Raw genomic sequence first — 16,075 nt, 5'->3', positions numbered from 1 at the left:
CTTTTGTCTCAGCCACCTGAACAGCTCAGTCTCAGCAGACCTAACAGGCAATTTCCTTGGAATTAGCTTAATAATACCTTGTAGGTGTGTGATGCATTTCAAAGAACTTTCCCATCATTATCTTCTGTCCAGGGAGGCAGCATTGCAAGAACTACCAGCTGCTGGGCAAGGGAGCAGAGAGGCTTGGAGAGGTGAAGTGGCTTGCTCTTCTAGCATTCCACAGCCCCAAACTTGTGAGTAAGCAGGAAGCAGCATACTGTGGCAAAAAAGGTACAGGATGCTGAGTTCAGTGCCTGGCTCTACTGCAATTAATGGTGTCATGTGGGGCCAGGTGCCTCAGAATCGTATCCTCAAGATCAGCAAGTTTATACAGATGTGAAAACTGAGGCTCAGGTATACAGCCAGTATGTGGCAGAGCAAATATTTGCACCCTGGTGTGGCTGTCTCCAGAGCCAGTACAGCACACCCAACTAATGATCCAAGGTAGACCCAACCTGGGTCTTGTACCTCTTGTCTTGAGGTAAGAGTTCCTCATATGAAAGACTGAGGGTTTCCCAGGGGATTGGAGATCGGCTATTGCTCTGCAAAGTTGTGTTTATGTTCTGAAGAGAGTGTTCATACCTTCCATCAGATCATCAGAGGAGACCAGAAAACAGGTTGAGAACCCCGGGTGGCTGGGAGGATAGCTGGCAAAGACAGGTTGGTTGCCTCCCCCCCACATGCCCCTGTTCACCCCTGAAAGCTCACCAGGGTTAAGGCGTTAAGGGTGGTGATGACGTGAGCTGTTTGTTATGAAATATTGAACTAATTCATGCCAGGAGCCAACACACAGATGAGATCATATCATAAACGGGAATCTAGTGAGGCCAGATGCCGGTGGAACCCACCTGGGGAGCTGCCAGGTAGGGAGCGAAGGGGCATGGGTTGGGGGCCTGGCCCCATGGAATATCCAGTCTCAGGCCCTGCTCCTGTCACAATGTTAGTCGCTGTAGTTAAGATTAAAATTCCATCTCTGCCTCTCAAGGGGCTGTGTGTGATAATCTGGCTCTGACCCATTATCCATTGAACCTCAGTTTCTCCATTTCTGAAACAGGAATGAAGATGCTTGCTCACAGAGAAGGCTCCCAATGCAGGTGTTTGGGAAGGAAATGCCAGAAGGGATGAGGCTGGAGGGCCTCTTTATCCAATTCCCACTTCAGGGTCAAAGTCTCCAACTACCTGATGGCAGAGGAGAGATTGGTGCCAGTATTTCCCAACCAGCACCAAAAATCCTGATCGGGATGTTGGGGGATTTGAGGGGAGACACCCCTCTCCCATGTTTCCCAATTTTGGAAGCCCAAGGGGAGGGAAGCCAAACCCAGAGCGGGTGCGGAGGGAAGTGAAACCAGACCCAGTGACCCGTTTGTTCATTTCTGAAGTGGGCCTATGAACCACCACCTGTTTGGGCACCAGGTGAGGCTCTCCTCTTCCACATCCCCGCTAGAAAGGCATGAATAAGTAATGGATTGAAGGCCACAGGCATCTGCTAGCTAGCACAGAAGCCCCAAGGGACTTAAGAACTGGGACCGCAGACCTGATTTCTATCCTGAGTGCCCAACTTGCTGGGTGAGCTAATGCTGGGTCAGAGCCCCTCTTCGGCCTTAGCCAGAGGCCCAGGATATCCTCTGTGCCAACCCTCAGTGGATGTAGGGGCTCCCGCCCTGAGCCTTCTCTACCTCCCCTCCCTCCACCCCACTGTTAGCTGGGCATTTCCCCATCTCCTTTAGTAGAGAATAAATGTTTGCTTTCCCCAGACTCCAAGAACATTTATTTCCCCTAAATTTAGCCTTGTGACAGTGTTCACACTGATGGAATCAAATAATACCCACAAGTGTTTAAAAACCGTTTATTATGCAAAATGTTAACTTTTATAAAAAGTTTAATAACATACATCGCATGGTTACAGAAAGTCACCTTCCTGCAAAAAAGGTACAAAAGCTATATACTCTATTATAGAGTTCATAATCGGGGCAACAGCCTTTTTCCGAGACCAGAAGGCCAGCTCTACTGCTGGCCTTGGCAGAGTTTGGAGCAGCCATTGTCCCCCCCCACCACACACCCCTCCACACTCTGACAGTCTTTAGAACTTGGGGGTGGGGTGGGGCTGGGTGACGTTGCCCAGTCGGTGCCCAGAGCTTGCTCTGGCTCTTCAGGCCACCTAAGTTCACAGTCCTTCGCTCCCGGGCACCAGGTCCAGCCTCGAGGCAGGGGTTTGGGAAGTGAAGTGGGCAGGGAGAGGCTGGGGTCCATCCATGCCCTTGGGCTTCCGGCCAGAGTCCTGGGGTCCCAGGCGGAACGGGCGCCAGCACCTGCGTTCTGGGTGGGGGAGGAAAAAAAGACCAGAGAGCCGTCAGTTTCCGCCGAGCGCGCCGAGGCGGGGGCCGTCCGCAGACTGGCCGGCGCCAGGGAGGAAACTTGGTCTCTACCTCCAGCTGATAACTCCGCGCCCCACGCTACCCCCACCCAGTTGGCGCCAAAGGACCACAGGCGGAGCTTGCACCACCCCTCCCTCTTGGAATTGACACCAGTTGGGAGGGCTCCGTTTACGACTCCAAACTACTAACTGAACGGCTATTTTATTTAGTCGGACCTGCGCGTCCTTTCTTGGATCTCTGGCCACTGGGGGAGGGCAATAGCAACGTGCGTTTAAGGTTGAAACGCGCACAGGGATGAAAATTGGTTCCGTCATTCATTTGATGTGACCACGATCAAGTTACTTGTCCCTCTCTGGCCTTGGTTTCTCTAAACCGAGGGGGTATATAATCCCTTAAAAGGCCTTCCAGTTCCAAGATTTACTGTTCAATCACCACCGCGTCCCCATCCCCACAACCCCCGAGAAGGTGGGGATACTCACCTGGAGGCGCCAGGACGGCCAGGTCAGTGGCAAAAGCTCCTCTTGTCGTTGGAGATCACAAGTTCCGGAGAGAGGTCCGCTGTCTGAGAGAAAAGAAAAAGAGGTAAGAAGAGTTAAGCATGGCACTTGGGAGTTCGAGGGGTGCAGCAGCATCCCAGCCCTGGCGCTCAGCCCTATCCCTGGCTCCCCGCGCACGCCCACGCGTACCTGGATGGAAAGATGCGGGCCGTCCGGGGGTCCAGGGGCGGGCTCGGCCAGGACCACCTGCAGGTCGAGGATGTAGTCGATGACACGCTGCAGGATTTCCACCTGGCTAAGCTGAGTGCCTCGCGGGACTCCGGGTACCAGTTCCCGCAGGCGCGAGTAGCAGTGGTTCATGTCGTCCAGCAGACTCAGCGGCTCCTCGGCTGCCGGGCCCTTGCCGCGGCCCCGCGCGATGGCTAGGCTGCGTTCCGACAGGCAGCACACCGCCTCGTAGCAGCCGCGCACCGGGCTTAACGCCTTCATGTTGAGGAATGAGGTTGGAAGCGCCCAAGGTCGAGAAAGCTAAAGAAATTCCTACAGCAGCTTGCTATGTGTGCACGCTCGCCGAGGCCGGTACTTATAGAGCCCGGCTAGAAGACACGCCCCTTTATGCAAAACAGCCCGCCGAGGCCCCGCCTGCGCCGACCCTGGGCGTTCACAGCGCGGTTAAATTGCAAACAGGCTTTCTTCGGCTGGTCTGACGCCGAATACCGCGGAGTCGTGGATTCAAAGAATGAGGAAGCGCTGATACTGGGGAGAGGCGGGCCTCTTTGCCAGCAAGGATTTCAAAAATCACTTAAAACCATTAACTTTAAGAATTTGCCTTTTCCTGGCAGCGCCCCAGATTCTTTGAGCTCCCCTGCCCCCTGCCAGTCCACCCACAGCCCCAACACTACTTCGAACCCACAGTTCCTCCGAGGTCATAAATCCCTGAACAGCAAAGAAGCTTTTCTTTCTTTTTTTTAAAGCAAAAGATTTTTCAAGGGAAACTTGTAAGGAATTAGTGCCGCCTTGTTCCCCAATTTGCTGTTGTCTGACCTCCAGACTCACTGGCGTCAGGAATTATCTTGTGACCAGAGGGGAAAAAAATTAATTGCGGTGAAGCTGAGGTTACAATGAAGAAAACAGATTTGGGCTAGGCGCTGAGATTACAGGAGGAGGAGGGAGAAGGGGTTTGAGCAAAAAACACTATTTGAGCAACAGGGGAGGGGGGAGACAGAATCCATGTTTTTTGCCTGGGGAAGGAAAAGAGCTCCCACCTTCTGGCCCCCTGCACTCCATAAGGAGCCAAATATATGCCCAGTTATGTGCTGGAAGTGAGTTTGATTAGAATTTTGGACAGGGTTTTAAATGGTGTGTGTGTGTGTGTGTGTGTGTGTGTGTGTGTGTGTGTGTGTGTCAGTCAGAAGGGATGATTTCTATATAACCTTTTAGGAGCCCCCCATGGAGTCAGCAAATCTCTTAACTCTTGCTTCCTCCTTTCTCCCCACTCTCTAAACACCTCTATGCAATGCAGAAAACAATAGTTTGGTGATACCATAAGCTCTATTGTCTATCCCTCTCTGCTATGGAAAGGCAAGCCACCTGGACTTGATTATTCTAGGCCTTGCTAAAATAGCTCCAGCTCTATCTGAGAGCCCAGGAAAGGAACCAGAAGACAGGCAAGTTAAGCTCTGTATTGCAGCAGGACATTCTATTCAGTATTCTTTGCTTGTCGTCTTATCACTTCCCAAAACTTTTGGGAATTTGCAGCCTTAAAATGCTGGTTTCCATCTTGACACTGACCAAGTGGGATTCCCCCAATGGTTGCTTCCTCAATCAATCAGTTGGAAGCAGTGGCTCCTGCTCTCAAGAATGTCACAATTTGGAGAGACAAGATTAACACAGGAAGCAATTAAGAGTTCTATAGTATGTGGCACTGATTAACAGGACAATGAAAGCTCAGAGCTAGGAGAGTCTCAAAAGAGTCATAGTAAAAAAGGACAGGGGACTGGAAATCAGGAGCCTTAGGTTCAATATCCCAGCCCTGCCAAAAATTTGTCATGTGATCTTGAACAAGTCCAGCTACTCTAGCCTCACTTGCCTTAGGAATAAAAGGAGGAGATGGTGCTGTTTACTTTAAATTCTTTCCAACTCTAGAAGTCTGAGGCTTTATGATTTGGGACGGGCAGGTGTGGAGTGATAAAGGGTACAGAGAAGGGCTATACAGCATGTCCAATGTCACACCACAAATAACGGCAGAGCCAGACCTGAAGTCTTGTTCTTTGCTGTCATACCACAGGGCTTGTACCCCAAGAAAGATCTTTGAAAGATATGAATATTTTCAAGGTTAGCCTTTTTAATATAAGAAAAAGGAAGAAAATAACCAGTGAATGGACAAATCAGTCTATATATACTTACAGACATGAAGTGAAGACCATGTCAGCTAATTGGTCATAGAAAGGGAAAGTGGTGGCTATGGAAATTCCTGAATGACCAAATAGAAAACCCCTTTCTTTTCTATCATGCAGGTTGCCGTGGTTTGGGCAAAATGGCAAAGCCCAGGAGGTCCTGGAAAAATCATGGTCTTCAGGGGCAGGCAGATTTATGTTCAAATCCCCATTCGCTTTTACTAATGATGTGAACTTTGGGTAGGTCACTTCTCTGTGTCTCAATTTCTAATTTACAAAATTGACCTAATTAGACCAACCTCATGCCTTTCAACAAATAATTGTTGAATGCCTCTTCTCGGAAAGGCGCTTGGCATGCTCTCTCCATCAGATCTGCTAGTCTTCTTGGTGCCTGGGGACTCAGTATGGGCCAGGTGTGTGGTAGGTGCGCGGTCCACAGGTCCTCACAGGTTCTCCTCAGGCTTGTAAAGCCATTTGCAAAACACCTTCACATTTATTATTTCCCAAGATGCTTTCAGACTGAAATGCCTTTGGGCTGTGTGACATAAGGCAAGAGAGGGACGCAGTGGGGTAAGCAAGCTGAATTCTGTCCTGGCCGTGCCAATTGCTTGCAGTGTGGCCCTAGATGAATTTCCTTCCTTCCTGGGCCTCACTTTTTGTAAAATTGGGGGTGGGGGGGCGCAAATGACCTCTCAGGGTCCTTTCAATCTAACATTGTAATTCTGAAGGAGCAGGTTAAGGTCGGAACACTGAATGCAGTTTGAACCCCAAAGACTTCTTGTTCCCAACAGCAGACTGGAGGGCCAGCTCAGGCCTTCTGCAACTTGTTTAGCGGTGGCGGGGCCTCAGCCTCTTATTCCAAATGTCTCTGAACTTTCTGTTCCCAGTTCTGCTTCTTTTACCAGCTTTTTCCCCCCTCTTGCATTTTTTATTTTTATGAAAGGATGTCATTAAGGCTTTTGTCTGCACTGTTTTTGTTTCAGAACTTTTCTCACAATCCTATTTTTTGTTGAGGAATCCGCTCCTTTGCCCAGCTGTGGGTCCCGGTCCCACAGCTGTGTTGATCTAAGACTCAGCCCCAGACAGCCTGGCGCCAGGGTGGGACGTCATGCGTTCACACAGGGATGCGTGTCCCAGGCAACCTTTCCTCGGGCAGTCACCGGCCGGCGACGGCCTCCCCCACCAATCAGCGTCCGACACCCGAGAAAGGGGCGGAGCCTGCGCCGCCGGTCGGGGAGCGGCTTGTGAATCGCAGATGCTGAGAACTTGATAACGTTCCTTGAATTGGTGTCTTTTAAAGTCCACCCCCCCCATTTCTTTTCTTTTCTTTGTTTATTCTCTTTCTTTCCACCGTCTTTCTTTACCTATATATGTATATAGTTTTTCATAGTCATCATCTTCTTCCTTTTTTAACTATCTCCTCCCAGTGTCAGGAATTATTTTGTAAGCATTTCCAGGAACCGAATCTTCCTTTGCCAAAATTTAAAAGGAGGAAAAAAAAAAAATCAGTGTTGTGCTCTCTGATTTTTTTTTTTTTTTGAAGCGTTGGCAGAACTATTAAGTTATACTGTTTTGTCTTTTAAATTTTTTAAAGTGGTGGGGGGTCTCTGAGCTGGTGATTTCAAAGCCAAAGTAATGATGATGAGAGTTGCAGATGTCTTTTTACCTAAACTGAGCTTCTATCTATCTACCTATCTTTTTCCCCCCCATTTATGTTGAAAGTGAGGATCAAGGAAACATCAGAAACTTGCCCAAGGTTATTTGGGATGTCAGCTGCCCACCTGTGGCCAAGCCCAGACCTCCTCATCTGGCTCCCTGTCCCCTCTGCCCTCTAACTCTCATTAGAGTGGTCTGCTGTGGTCTCAACATCCCCAGACTCTGCATTTCCCAACATGTACCTGTTTGCTCACAAAGTGCCTGTAAAGGTTTGCCGGAAACTTCCTGGCTGTATACATAGAACATATCCATACCTTCTCACCCCAGCAATGCTACCCCTCAAAGCACTGCTTGAGAGTAGTGCTACACAAGAAAGCATAGGGAATTCAGAAACCAGGCCAGGCTCAAATCCTTGCATGGATTGCCTTCCCTCACTGTTCCTCAGTTGTCCTCTCTGTAAAATGGGGGGAGAGGAATAATAGCCATCTTTCTCACAGCTGGGAGGGTCAAAAGGGACAAGGGAACTGTCATTTTGATGTTATGATGTAAAGTAGTCCTCTGGTGAGTGGGATAGGTGGGGCCAGGTGAGCTTAATGGTTCCTCCTGAGTTTTCAGGAATCTGGGCAATACTGAGGAGAGTGTGGGGAGCATCTGGAGCTCAGGCACGAGTCCTTATAGGGGTGGGGATTTCAGGGGCCTCCAAGATGGGCTACTCTACAGTTCAGAAGTACTTGGTGCCATCATCATCGTTATACTTTAGCGACTCTTAACTGTTTGCCAAGTTCTATTTGCCTTCTCTCACATTATCTTATTTCATTGACCCATTTTATGGACAAGGAGACTGAGTTTCCAAGAGGTTAATGTGCTTGACCATGGTCTCAGGGCTAGTAAGTGGCAGATCTAAGGTTTGCAACCAAGTCTGCCTGTCTCAAAGAGTGTCCTCTTTTGTGCCCATGTTTTTTTTTTTTTTAATCTTTTTTAAAATTGATTTTTAGAGCGAGAGAAACATCAAAACAGATGTTATTCCACTTACTTATGAATTTATTGGTTGATTCTTGTATGTGCCCTGATCAGGATCGAACGCAGAACCTTGGCATATTGGGATGACCCTCTAACCAGCTAAGCTACTTGCCCAGGGCCAGGGCCAGGGCAAACATTGTGTGTGTGTGTGTGTGTATGTGTGTGTGTGTGTGTGTGTTTTATGCAGAGACTCAGAGAAAGTTGAAGTTAACTAACCCCTTGCTTCAGCTGGTAGGCAGTGACCATGGAGTGTCCAGGACAGGGGTGGGCACACTTTTTGACTCGAGGGCCACGATGGGTTCTTAAACTGGACCGGAGGGCTGGAACAAAAGCATGGATGGAGTGTTTGTGTGAACTAATACATGTTAACACTGCTGCTGGTGAAGGAGCGGAGGGGAGAGCAAGAGAACCCTCCGCTCTTTCGGCTCCGCGGGCCGGATAGAACAGCCGAACGGGCCAGATCCGGCCCACGGGCCATAGTTTGCCCACGGCTGGTCCAGGAGCTAGCTTGGCATTGCGATGGGGTGGGGGTTGGCCACCCACAGGCAAGTAAGAAGGGAGTTTATTTTCTGAGTCCCTATCCTGTGCTGGTGTTTTATACATTCTATCTTGTATTATCTTCTCTAGAGTCTTTAGGGGTAGGTATTCTTATGAAGTTCATATATACTGAAGTTCAAAGAGATTTGTCCGCACAGCAAGTAGGGAAAAAAACTCCAACAATCAATATTTGAACCCAGGCCTGTGGCTTAAACACTGACACACATAAGGATGGAGACTGACATCCAAACTGCACAGTATCCAGACACACAAGGACTAGTTCCCTCACCCCAGCATTGCTAGGCTAAGGAGGATACACCAGACAGCCTCCTTTCTCTAAGGGAAAAGTTTGGAATTTCTAGACTGGAAAGCATCAGTAGGTTATGTGGGAGTTTAACTCTAACTTAATGAGAATATATTGCTATAGAAAGTGGCCATGCTATTTCCAAAGCACATACATTCATGGTTTCATTGAACACTCTCAAATACCTTAAGGAGCAGAGAGCTCACCTGCTTAGAAGTCGAGTCTTGTCTCCCTGGTCTCAGTGTCACGGTGCCTGGAAAATGCACTGCATTAAGTTCACCACAGTAATCACGTTGGGGAGACCACTTAGAGGAGGATTTAAAACTCAAATACAAGTTGTGCGGGATGACACTGGTTGTGACTCTCAGGCATAATGTTCTTTGCTGCAGACAAATGCTGACATTTGGATTTGGACTCCCACTAACAGGTTTCAGGAAACGCTTTAGAAAGATGATGGAGTCCAAGGCAAGAAAAGATGAAGGCAAAAAAAAAAAAGGCCTTGAAAAGCAATGTTTACCCTGCCTAGATATTATCTTGTGTTGGCCTAGGTCCCAGCAGCAATTCAAAGGCTTGGAGGATAGTAGGTAGGGAGGTAGGGGGGAGGGATCTGGCCTGGGGACCCAGCTGACCCTGCCAGAGAGGGAAGGGCTCCTCCACTCCTAGCCTGGCCCGAACCCTGCAGTGAGTTCTGCTGGCCTAAGCTGTCCTTAAATGTAATCATCACAGCGGCCAGGCACCAGCAAGCTTGTAACGGATAACTTTTGCTGAGTGCCAACAATGAGCCAGGCATCCTACGGTATTATCTCCCTCAGCCCTCCTATCCTGGAAACAGAGCGGTGAGGTGACTGGCCTAAGGTCACACAGTGCGGAGAGGCACGGCAGGGCTGCCTGAGCCCAGAGCTTGTGCTCTGCAGCCAGACTACCAACTGGAGGGAGAGGGGAAGCAAACGCTGGAGAATGGGCGGCTGTGCTAAGGAGAAATCGGAGATGGAAGAAGAAATAAGTTCATATGGGAACTCCATTTGGCTCTGATGGTGTCAAGCAGTGTATGTGCGTGTGCGTCTCCGAGTAAGGGGTTCTTCTGTGTGCGCGTTGCGCCCTCTCTGAGTGTGGAACCCTCCCTGGGGCCGGTGTGTGTCTCTCCCTGAGTGGTGCAGCCTCGTTAAACGCGTGGGGTGTCTCCCCAAGGGCCGTGGCCCCCTGCCTGAGTGTATGACCTCCTCTGAGTGCGCCGCCTGGGTACCCGCTCCCGTGAGCGCGCATCTTCCCCCAGGCTCCGGGCCAGGTGCAGAACAGGGCCAAGCGGACAATGGGCTTGTGCGCCCGGGTGGCCTTTCCCTCCACTCCCTCACCCCACACGACCCTCCCCGCCCGCATCCCGCGCCCTCGAGGCCCCCACTCCGGCCCGGCACGACCCTCCCGGCCTTCCCCGCCCGCGCCCCGCGCCCCGCCGGCCCCCACCCCCGGCGGCCCCAGGCGCGCAGCTGCGGGACACACAATCGCGGCGCCCCCTTCCCGCCCCCCGCGCAGCCCCTCGCCCAACAAAAGCCGCTTTCTTTCCCCACAACAGATTAAAGACCAGGAGGGGGTGAAAAATAGCTGCTCGGGCCCTGGCGGGGGAGGGGCGCGGGAACGCTGGCGCTTTGGGCTCTTTGATGGCGAGTGTGTGGGAAACCCGGAGGAATGCGGCTGCTGGGACCGGCGCGGCGGGGCGAGCCGCCGGGAGGAGGGTCCGCCGCCGGGACCCCGAGTCCCCCGCGGCCCCGGCGCCGCCCGGCCGCGCCCCCTGCTCGCCCAGCTTCTCCTCGCGCGCTGGTCCCCAGTTTCTCTCCCCTTCGCTCTCCCCAGTTTTCTCAAACTCTATCCTCTTCCTATTTCTCTATCCTCTTCCTATTTCGCTTCTCCTAATTTTCCTGTTCGCGAGCTCCCTCTTGCTCCCCTTTTTCTCATTCCTGTTCTCTGTCTCCGTCCCTTTATCTTGATCTAAACGTCCATCCTTGATCTTCCCTCTTTGTCTCGGACACACTCCCAGCCTCTTTGTGTGTCCCGGGCCTCGGGCTGCCGTTCTCCGCGGCCGGCGCGCGGGGCTGCGGCCGCATCTAGCATCTCTGTCCCTCCCTCTCCCGCTGGTGGGAGCTGGGAAGCGGGCACCTGGGATGTGGGCGGTTTGTTGAAACATCCCTGGCTCTGCACACGTGTGAGTGCAGATGGGAGCTGGCAGGGGAAGTCTGCGGGGAGCCCAGAAAGCCCCAGGGAGACTTGGGGAGGCCTGGCCCCCTAGGCCGGGGTTGAGTCGAAACAGGGGCTCTTGGAGGCCTCCCAGGGTTCAGCATTATTTTCGGCTCCGTTGAATTCAGCCTCTGAAAGGAATTCCTGGCCCAGGACCGGATGGTGGCCTTGGGACCCTGATGGGAAATGGGCTGGGTCTCCCGGGCCCCTCCTCTCTAGTCCTTGGGACCCGCAGGCTTGAGGGAGGAAGGGGGCTGGCTCAAGACAAAGGGCTTCCAGGGGGCTGGTGGCTGGGGCCATCCCTGCGGAGACAGCGAGGCGCACGTGGGAAGCTCGGCCTGGGGTCCTGGAAGCCAGCGTTTCCCGCTGGCCGACAGCCCTGGGCACGTCCTTCCTCCTCTTCGGGCATCAGTGTCCCCACGTGTAAAACGAGGTAGTTGTTTAGATCAGGAGTCGCCCGCCACCTTTTCTTCCTCCCACAGATCCCAAGATCCGATTTATTCCAAATGTGTTGCTTCTATTAAGGAATCTGCCTTCTCGTTTTGTGTTTATAAAAGACAAGCATTCAGCCAGAGCTTCTGATTAGCATGATTCATTACCATGCAGAGCTGTTCTAATTCCAGCCAGAGACACCTCCCAGCGAGACCCCCAAAGCCTTGTGCTTGACTAGTCCGTGCAGCAGAATCCCGTGGAAGACTTGGCGTTGGAATCCTGAGTCTGCTGGTGTCCAGCTGTGTGACCTTGAGGAGGTCACAGCTTCCTTCTGTTTCCTTATCTGTAAAAAGGAGATATTCATAGTATCTACCCTCCCGAATTGTGCTGAGCATTATGTCAGATAACAGACATAAAAATGTGAGGAACAGCCTATGAACCAGGAGGTCATGGTACGATTCCCAGTACCATTGCAGGAGGCAGCCAATCAATGATTCTCTCTCCCCATTGATGTTTCTATCCCTCTCTGCCTCTCCCTTCTTCTCTCTGAAATCAATAAAAACATTTTTTAAAATTGTAAGGAATGGGTACCTGATAAAGAGCAACTTTAGAATGTTGATGGTCTAATCAGTGATTGTCAGCAGGTATGCTACAATAATTTTTAAAACATGCGATACCTGACTAGTTAGGGGGGCTTACTGCTTTTTCCTTACATTGTCAAATAAAAACAGTAATAACAGCCAACACAACAATAGCCATCTGATGTGAATAAATCAAAATTACAACTAAGTCATCAAAATTTGGAGTGTATTTTTTATTTTTATTTGAAAAAAATACTTTAATTGCTTAAAGAGAGAGAGGAAGTGAGAGGGAGGGAGGAAGGGAGGGAGAGAGAGACATCGGTTGATTGCCTCCCATTTGCAACCCAATTTGGAATCAAACCCACAATCTGGGTATGTGCCCTGACTGGGAATCGAACTGGCAACCTCTGGTGTATGGGACAACACTCCAACCAACTGAGCCACACCAGCCAGGGCTGGCGTATATTTTATACATCAGCACATATGGCTAGTGGTTACTAATTGGACAGTGCGGATCTAGTTAGTTAGAAAGCCAAGATAGACCTTAGGAAAGGACATCGGAGCTTGGTCTTGAAGGCCAGGTGGGATTTTAACACATAAAGTCAGGAGGAAGGGAGAGGACAGAGAATGGTGTGAGCAAAGATGCTGATCGGCTCGGTTGGGCAGAAGCTAGAGGGTGGGGTGGATGCTAGCCAAGACTGGATAAGTAGCTGGAGGTAGGATTTGTGGAGAGCCTTGAATACCAGGCTAAGAGCACACAGAATGTGGGCATTAATTCTTCAGAGTGACTGTCTCTTTGAGATCTCTCTTTTCAGGAAAGGAGGCAGCAGTACTGTGGGTACTAGCCATCATTTATTGAAGATTTAGACCAGGCACTAAACTAAGTTATGTTATTAACTCATTTAAATGCCTCCACAAACCCTCATGCATTGCTGAAGGTAATGGAAAACAGTTTGGCAGTTTCCTAAATAATTAAGCATAAATCGATCATATGATTTAGTAATTATCCATCTAGGTATCTTCCCCAAATAAACAAAACAAATGTCTACCTAAAGCATGTACAGAGAGCCCTAGTCGGTTCGCTCAGTGGATAGAGCGTCAGCCCTCGGACTGAAGGGGCCCGGGTTTGATTCTGGTCAAGGACACGGACCTTGGTTGCAGGTTCCCCAGCCCTAGTTGGGGTGAGTGCAGGAGGCAACCATTGATGTCTCTCTCTCACATCGATGTTTCTCTATGTCTCTCCTCTCCCTTCCACTCTCTCTAAAAATCAGTGGGAAAATATCCTCCGGTGAGGATTAACAACAACAACAAAAAGAATGTACAGAGAAATTCATGGCTGCATTGTTCATTATCGCTAAAAGGTGGAAACAGTCTAAAGCACCCTTCACTAATGAATGGATAAACAGAATACGGTATATTGCATATACTAGTACTTACATATGCAACACATGGATGGACCTCAAAAATTATGCTAAGTGAAAAGAGAAAGAAACAAAGGACCACATATTGTAAGATTCCATTTGTGAGAAGTTTCCAGAAAAGGTAAGTCTAGAGACAGCAAGTACACTAGTGGTTTCCCAAAGCTGGAAAGAAGAAGTGGAGTGACTGCTAATGGGTAAAGGGTTTTTTGGAGGAAAGGGGTGGTGATAAAAATACTCTAAAATTAATGTGGTGATGGTTGCACAACTCTGTAAATATGCTAAAAAACCATTGAGTTGTATACTTAAAGCCGGTGCATTTATGATATGTAAATTATATCTCAATGAAGCTCTTTCAAAAAAGGAAGAGAATTCTCCCAACAACTTTCGTGCTCGATACTATTATTATCCCACTTTACAGTTGCAGAAACCTCAGAAAGGTGAAGGCCGAGGCTGGGACATGGAGGTGCCAGGTTTCAAACCTGCAAAGCTGGGCTCCTGGCTTCTGGGCTCTCCCACTCCCTGGAGGTTGCTTGGGCAGTGCCCTCTCTTTCTGGGGCATTTAGCTCACAGGATTGATGCCAGACATGTTTTCAAGCTGCAACGACTGCTTCTTAGATGCCGGGGGTCAGGGGGAGGTGGCAGAGGGCCTGGGACACTGGGAGAGCCTCCTTCGTGAGAAAGCTCAGGCAGCAGCTTGACCAGGGTCACCCCAGCAACCCCCGTGCTCTGACACCCCCCACCCCAACGCTGTCTCCGTCCCCAGGGAAAAGGAACTTGGCTCCGTAGCTGAGGGCAGAGTATGAGCCAGAGCCCTGACCTGACCCCCACCTTGGAATCTACTGGATCTGAGGCCACGAAGGAGGAGGGACTGTCCCCGAACCAAACTAACAAACCAAAAAACAACTCTCCCACTCAACCCTGTTGTTTTTACTCACCCCATAGAACAGACTTGAGTTGAAAGTCGTGGGACTTAGAGTCTTGAAAACCTGGTTCAGGCCCCTATCTTATCGCCAAACTCAGGGTGCTTGAACAATCACGGACCTTCTCCAAGCCTCAGTTTCCTTATCTAGGAAATGGAGACAATGATCCCCTCTCAAAGGGTGGTTGCAAGGAGTTAGGGCACCAGAGGTGAAATTCACTTCATTTTATGCCACCTACATTACATGTCTTAGGTTGTTACAGTTGTAATAATTCCCCCACTCAAAAGAAACGAAGTTAAACGGGAATTGTAAAAATAGTTGATAATAAGAGTCAGCATTTATGGACATTGACTTTGTGCCATTTCAAGCGCTTTACATGCATTAACTCGTGACTCTTTGTAACAGTCCATGAGGTGTGGATATCATTATTACCCCCATTTTACAGAGGTGAAAAGTGAGGCCTACAGAGGTTACATAAATTGCTCCATGTCACCCAGTGAGGAAGGGGCAGGCGGATTGACTCTAGAACCTTAACCTTTTGCCATGAAGAATGGAATAGAATAGAACTCAAGAAGACATCAATCTGATTTATTCAAGATCTGGTGTGTGAAGATAAGGAAAATAAAATCAGTTAAGATAACAGATCCAAGGCCCTGGCTGGGTCGCTCAGTTGGTTAGAGCATCATCCCAATATGCCAAGGTTGCGGGTTCGATCCTCTGTCAGCCACATAAAAGAATCAACCAACGAATACATAAAAAACAACAAATCGATGTTTCTCTCTCTCATCAATAAAAAAAAGTCTCTTTTAAAAAAAGATAACAGATCCATAGTAATTGGCCAAATTTATTAACATCTCACCATTTCTAAACCGCCCTGCAATGAGGTCTCATATAACCGCTTTATGGAAGTGCAGTAGAGTCACTATAACAACTACATTCATGATTTTACCTTGAATGTGAACTATTGTATTTTAAAATATTTCAAAAATGAATGTAAGGATTTCAGTTTAATGTTTTAAATAGGTAACTCCTTCGCACGATTCAAAAATTTAAAAAAACAACCATGAAAAGGCATAAGGTGAAAACCTCCTTCTCACCCCCACGCAGACCTCCCGCAGTCTGCCGGCCTCCCCATAGCCAGCCAATATTGCTCGTTTTTTCAGGTGAAGGGAAGAACCGATACTTGGTGAAATTAGAAAGGGTGTGCTTGGTTTGTTCTGAGGCCACCAGGCATAAAGCCTACCTCACGCGGGTTGCCTTCTTCAGGTTGGCCTCCGCCTGGTTTCCTGTCCCCTTGAATGCATCGCTGCTTCCTGCAGGTGATGCTGGGTCCCGCAGGGAAATGGTGGGTCCCTTCTCCCTCTCAACTTTCCCCCAGGAAGTCCCTCCAGTCCCCATTAGGCTCCTGACCACACGCCCTCCCACCTCCAGGCCCTTGCGTGTTCCTCATCCCCCCAGGGCCCACAGAGCCTGTAAATGCCCCAGAACATCTCATCATCTCACCAGGGCTGATGGGGTGGAGGTGGATCCAGAGGTCACACCTGGGTGGCCTCAGGCCAAATCTAGTCCATGTGAATTTTTTTTGCCAGAGGAGGGGGTTGGCAGCAAGGAAGGGGGGGGGGGGGGAGGGCGGGCTTTTCGCAGTGATTTCAAAATGGGAAAACTGCC

At 49.7% G+C, this 16,075-nt stretch overlaps 1 protein-coding gene across 1 annotated transcript; it reads right to left on the bottom strand.

The window, feature by feature from the left end:
- Positions 1 to 1,873: 1,873 nt before the first annotated feature.
- ID3 (inhibitor of DNA binding 3) lies at positions 1,874 to 3,482 on the bottom strand. Its single transcript, XM_059690849.1, has 3 exons — positions 3,101 to 3,482; positions 2,894 to 2,976; positions 1,874 to 2,355 (listed from the first exon to the last, which is right to left on the bottom strand). The coding sequence occupies exons 1-2, from the start codon at positions 3,398 to 3,400 to the stop codon at positions 2,917 to 2,919; spliced, it is 360 nt and encodes a 119-aa protein (XP_059546832.1). The 5' UTR covers positions 3,401 to 3,482; the 3' UTR covers positions 1,874 to 2,355; positions 2,894 to 2,916.
- Positions 3,483 to 16,075: the final 12,593 nt, after the last annotated feature.

The sequence above is a fragment of the Myotis daubentonii genome, chromosome 3 (genome assembly GCF_963259705.1).
Source record: "Myotis daubentonii chromosome 3, mMyoDau2.1, whole genome shotgun sequence".
Lineage (NCBI taxonomy): Eukaryota > Metazoa > Chordata > Mammalia > Chiroptera > Vespertilionidae > Myotis > Myotis daubentonii.
Note: the sequence above shows the minus strand (reverse complement) of the source record. Positions and strands in the feature narration are given on the sequence as shown.

Coding starts and splice junctions, on each gene's coding strand:
- ID3 (XM_059690849.1), bottom strand. CDS start 3,400: ATGAAGGCGTTAAGCCCGGTGCGCGGCTGCTACGAGGCGGTGTGCTGC. Junction 2,977..3,100: donor GCCCGCATCTTTCCATCCAG/GTACGCGTGGGC, acceptor CTTTTCTCTCAG/ACAGCGGACCTCTCTCCGGA.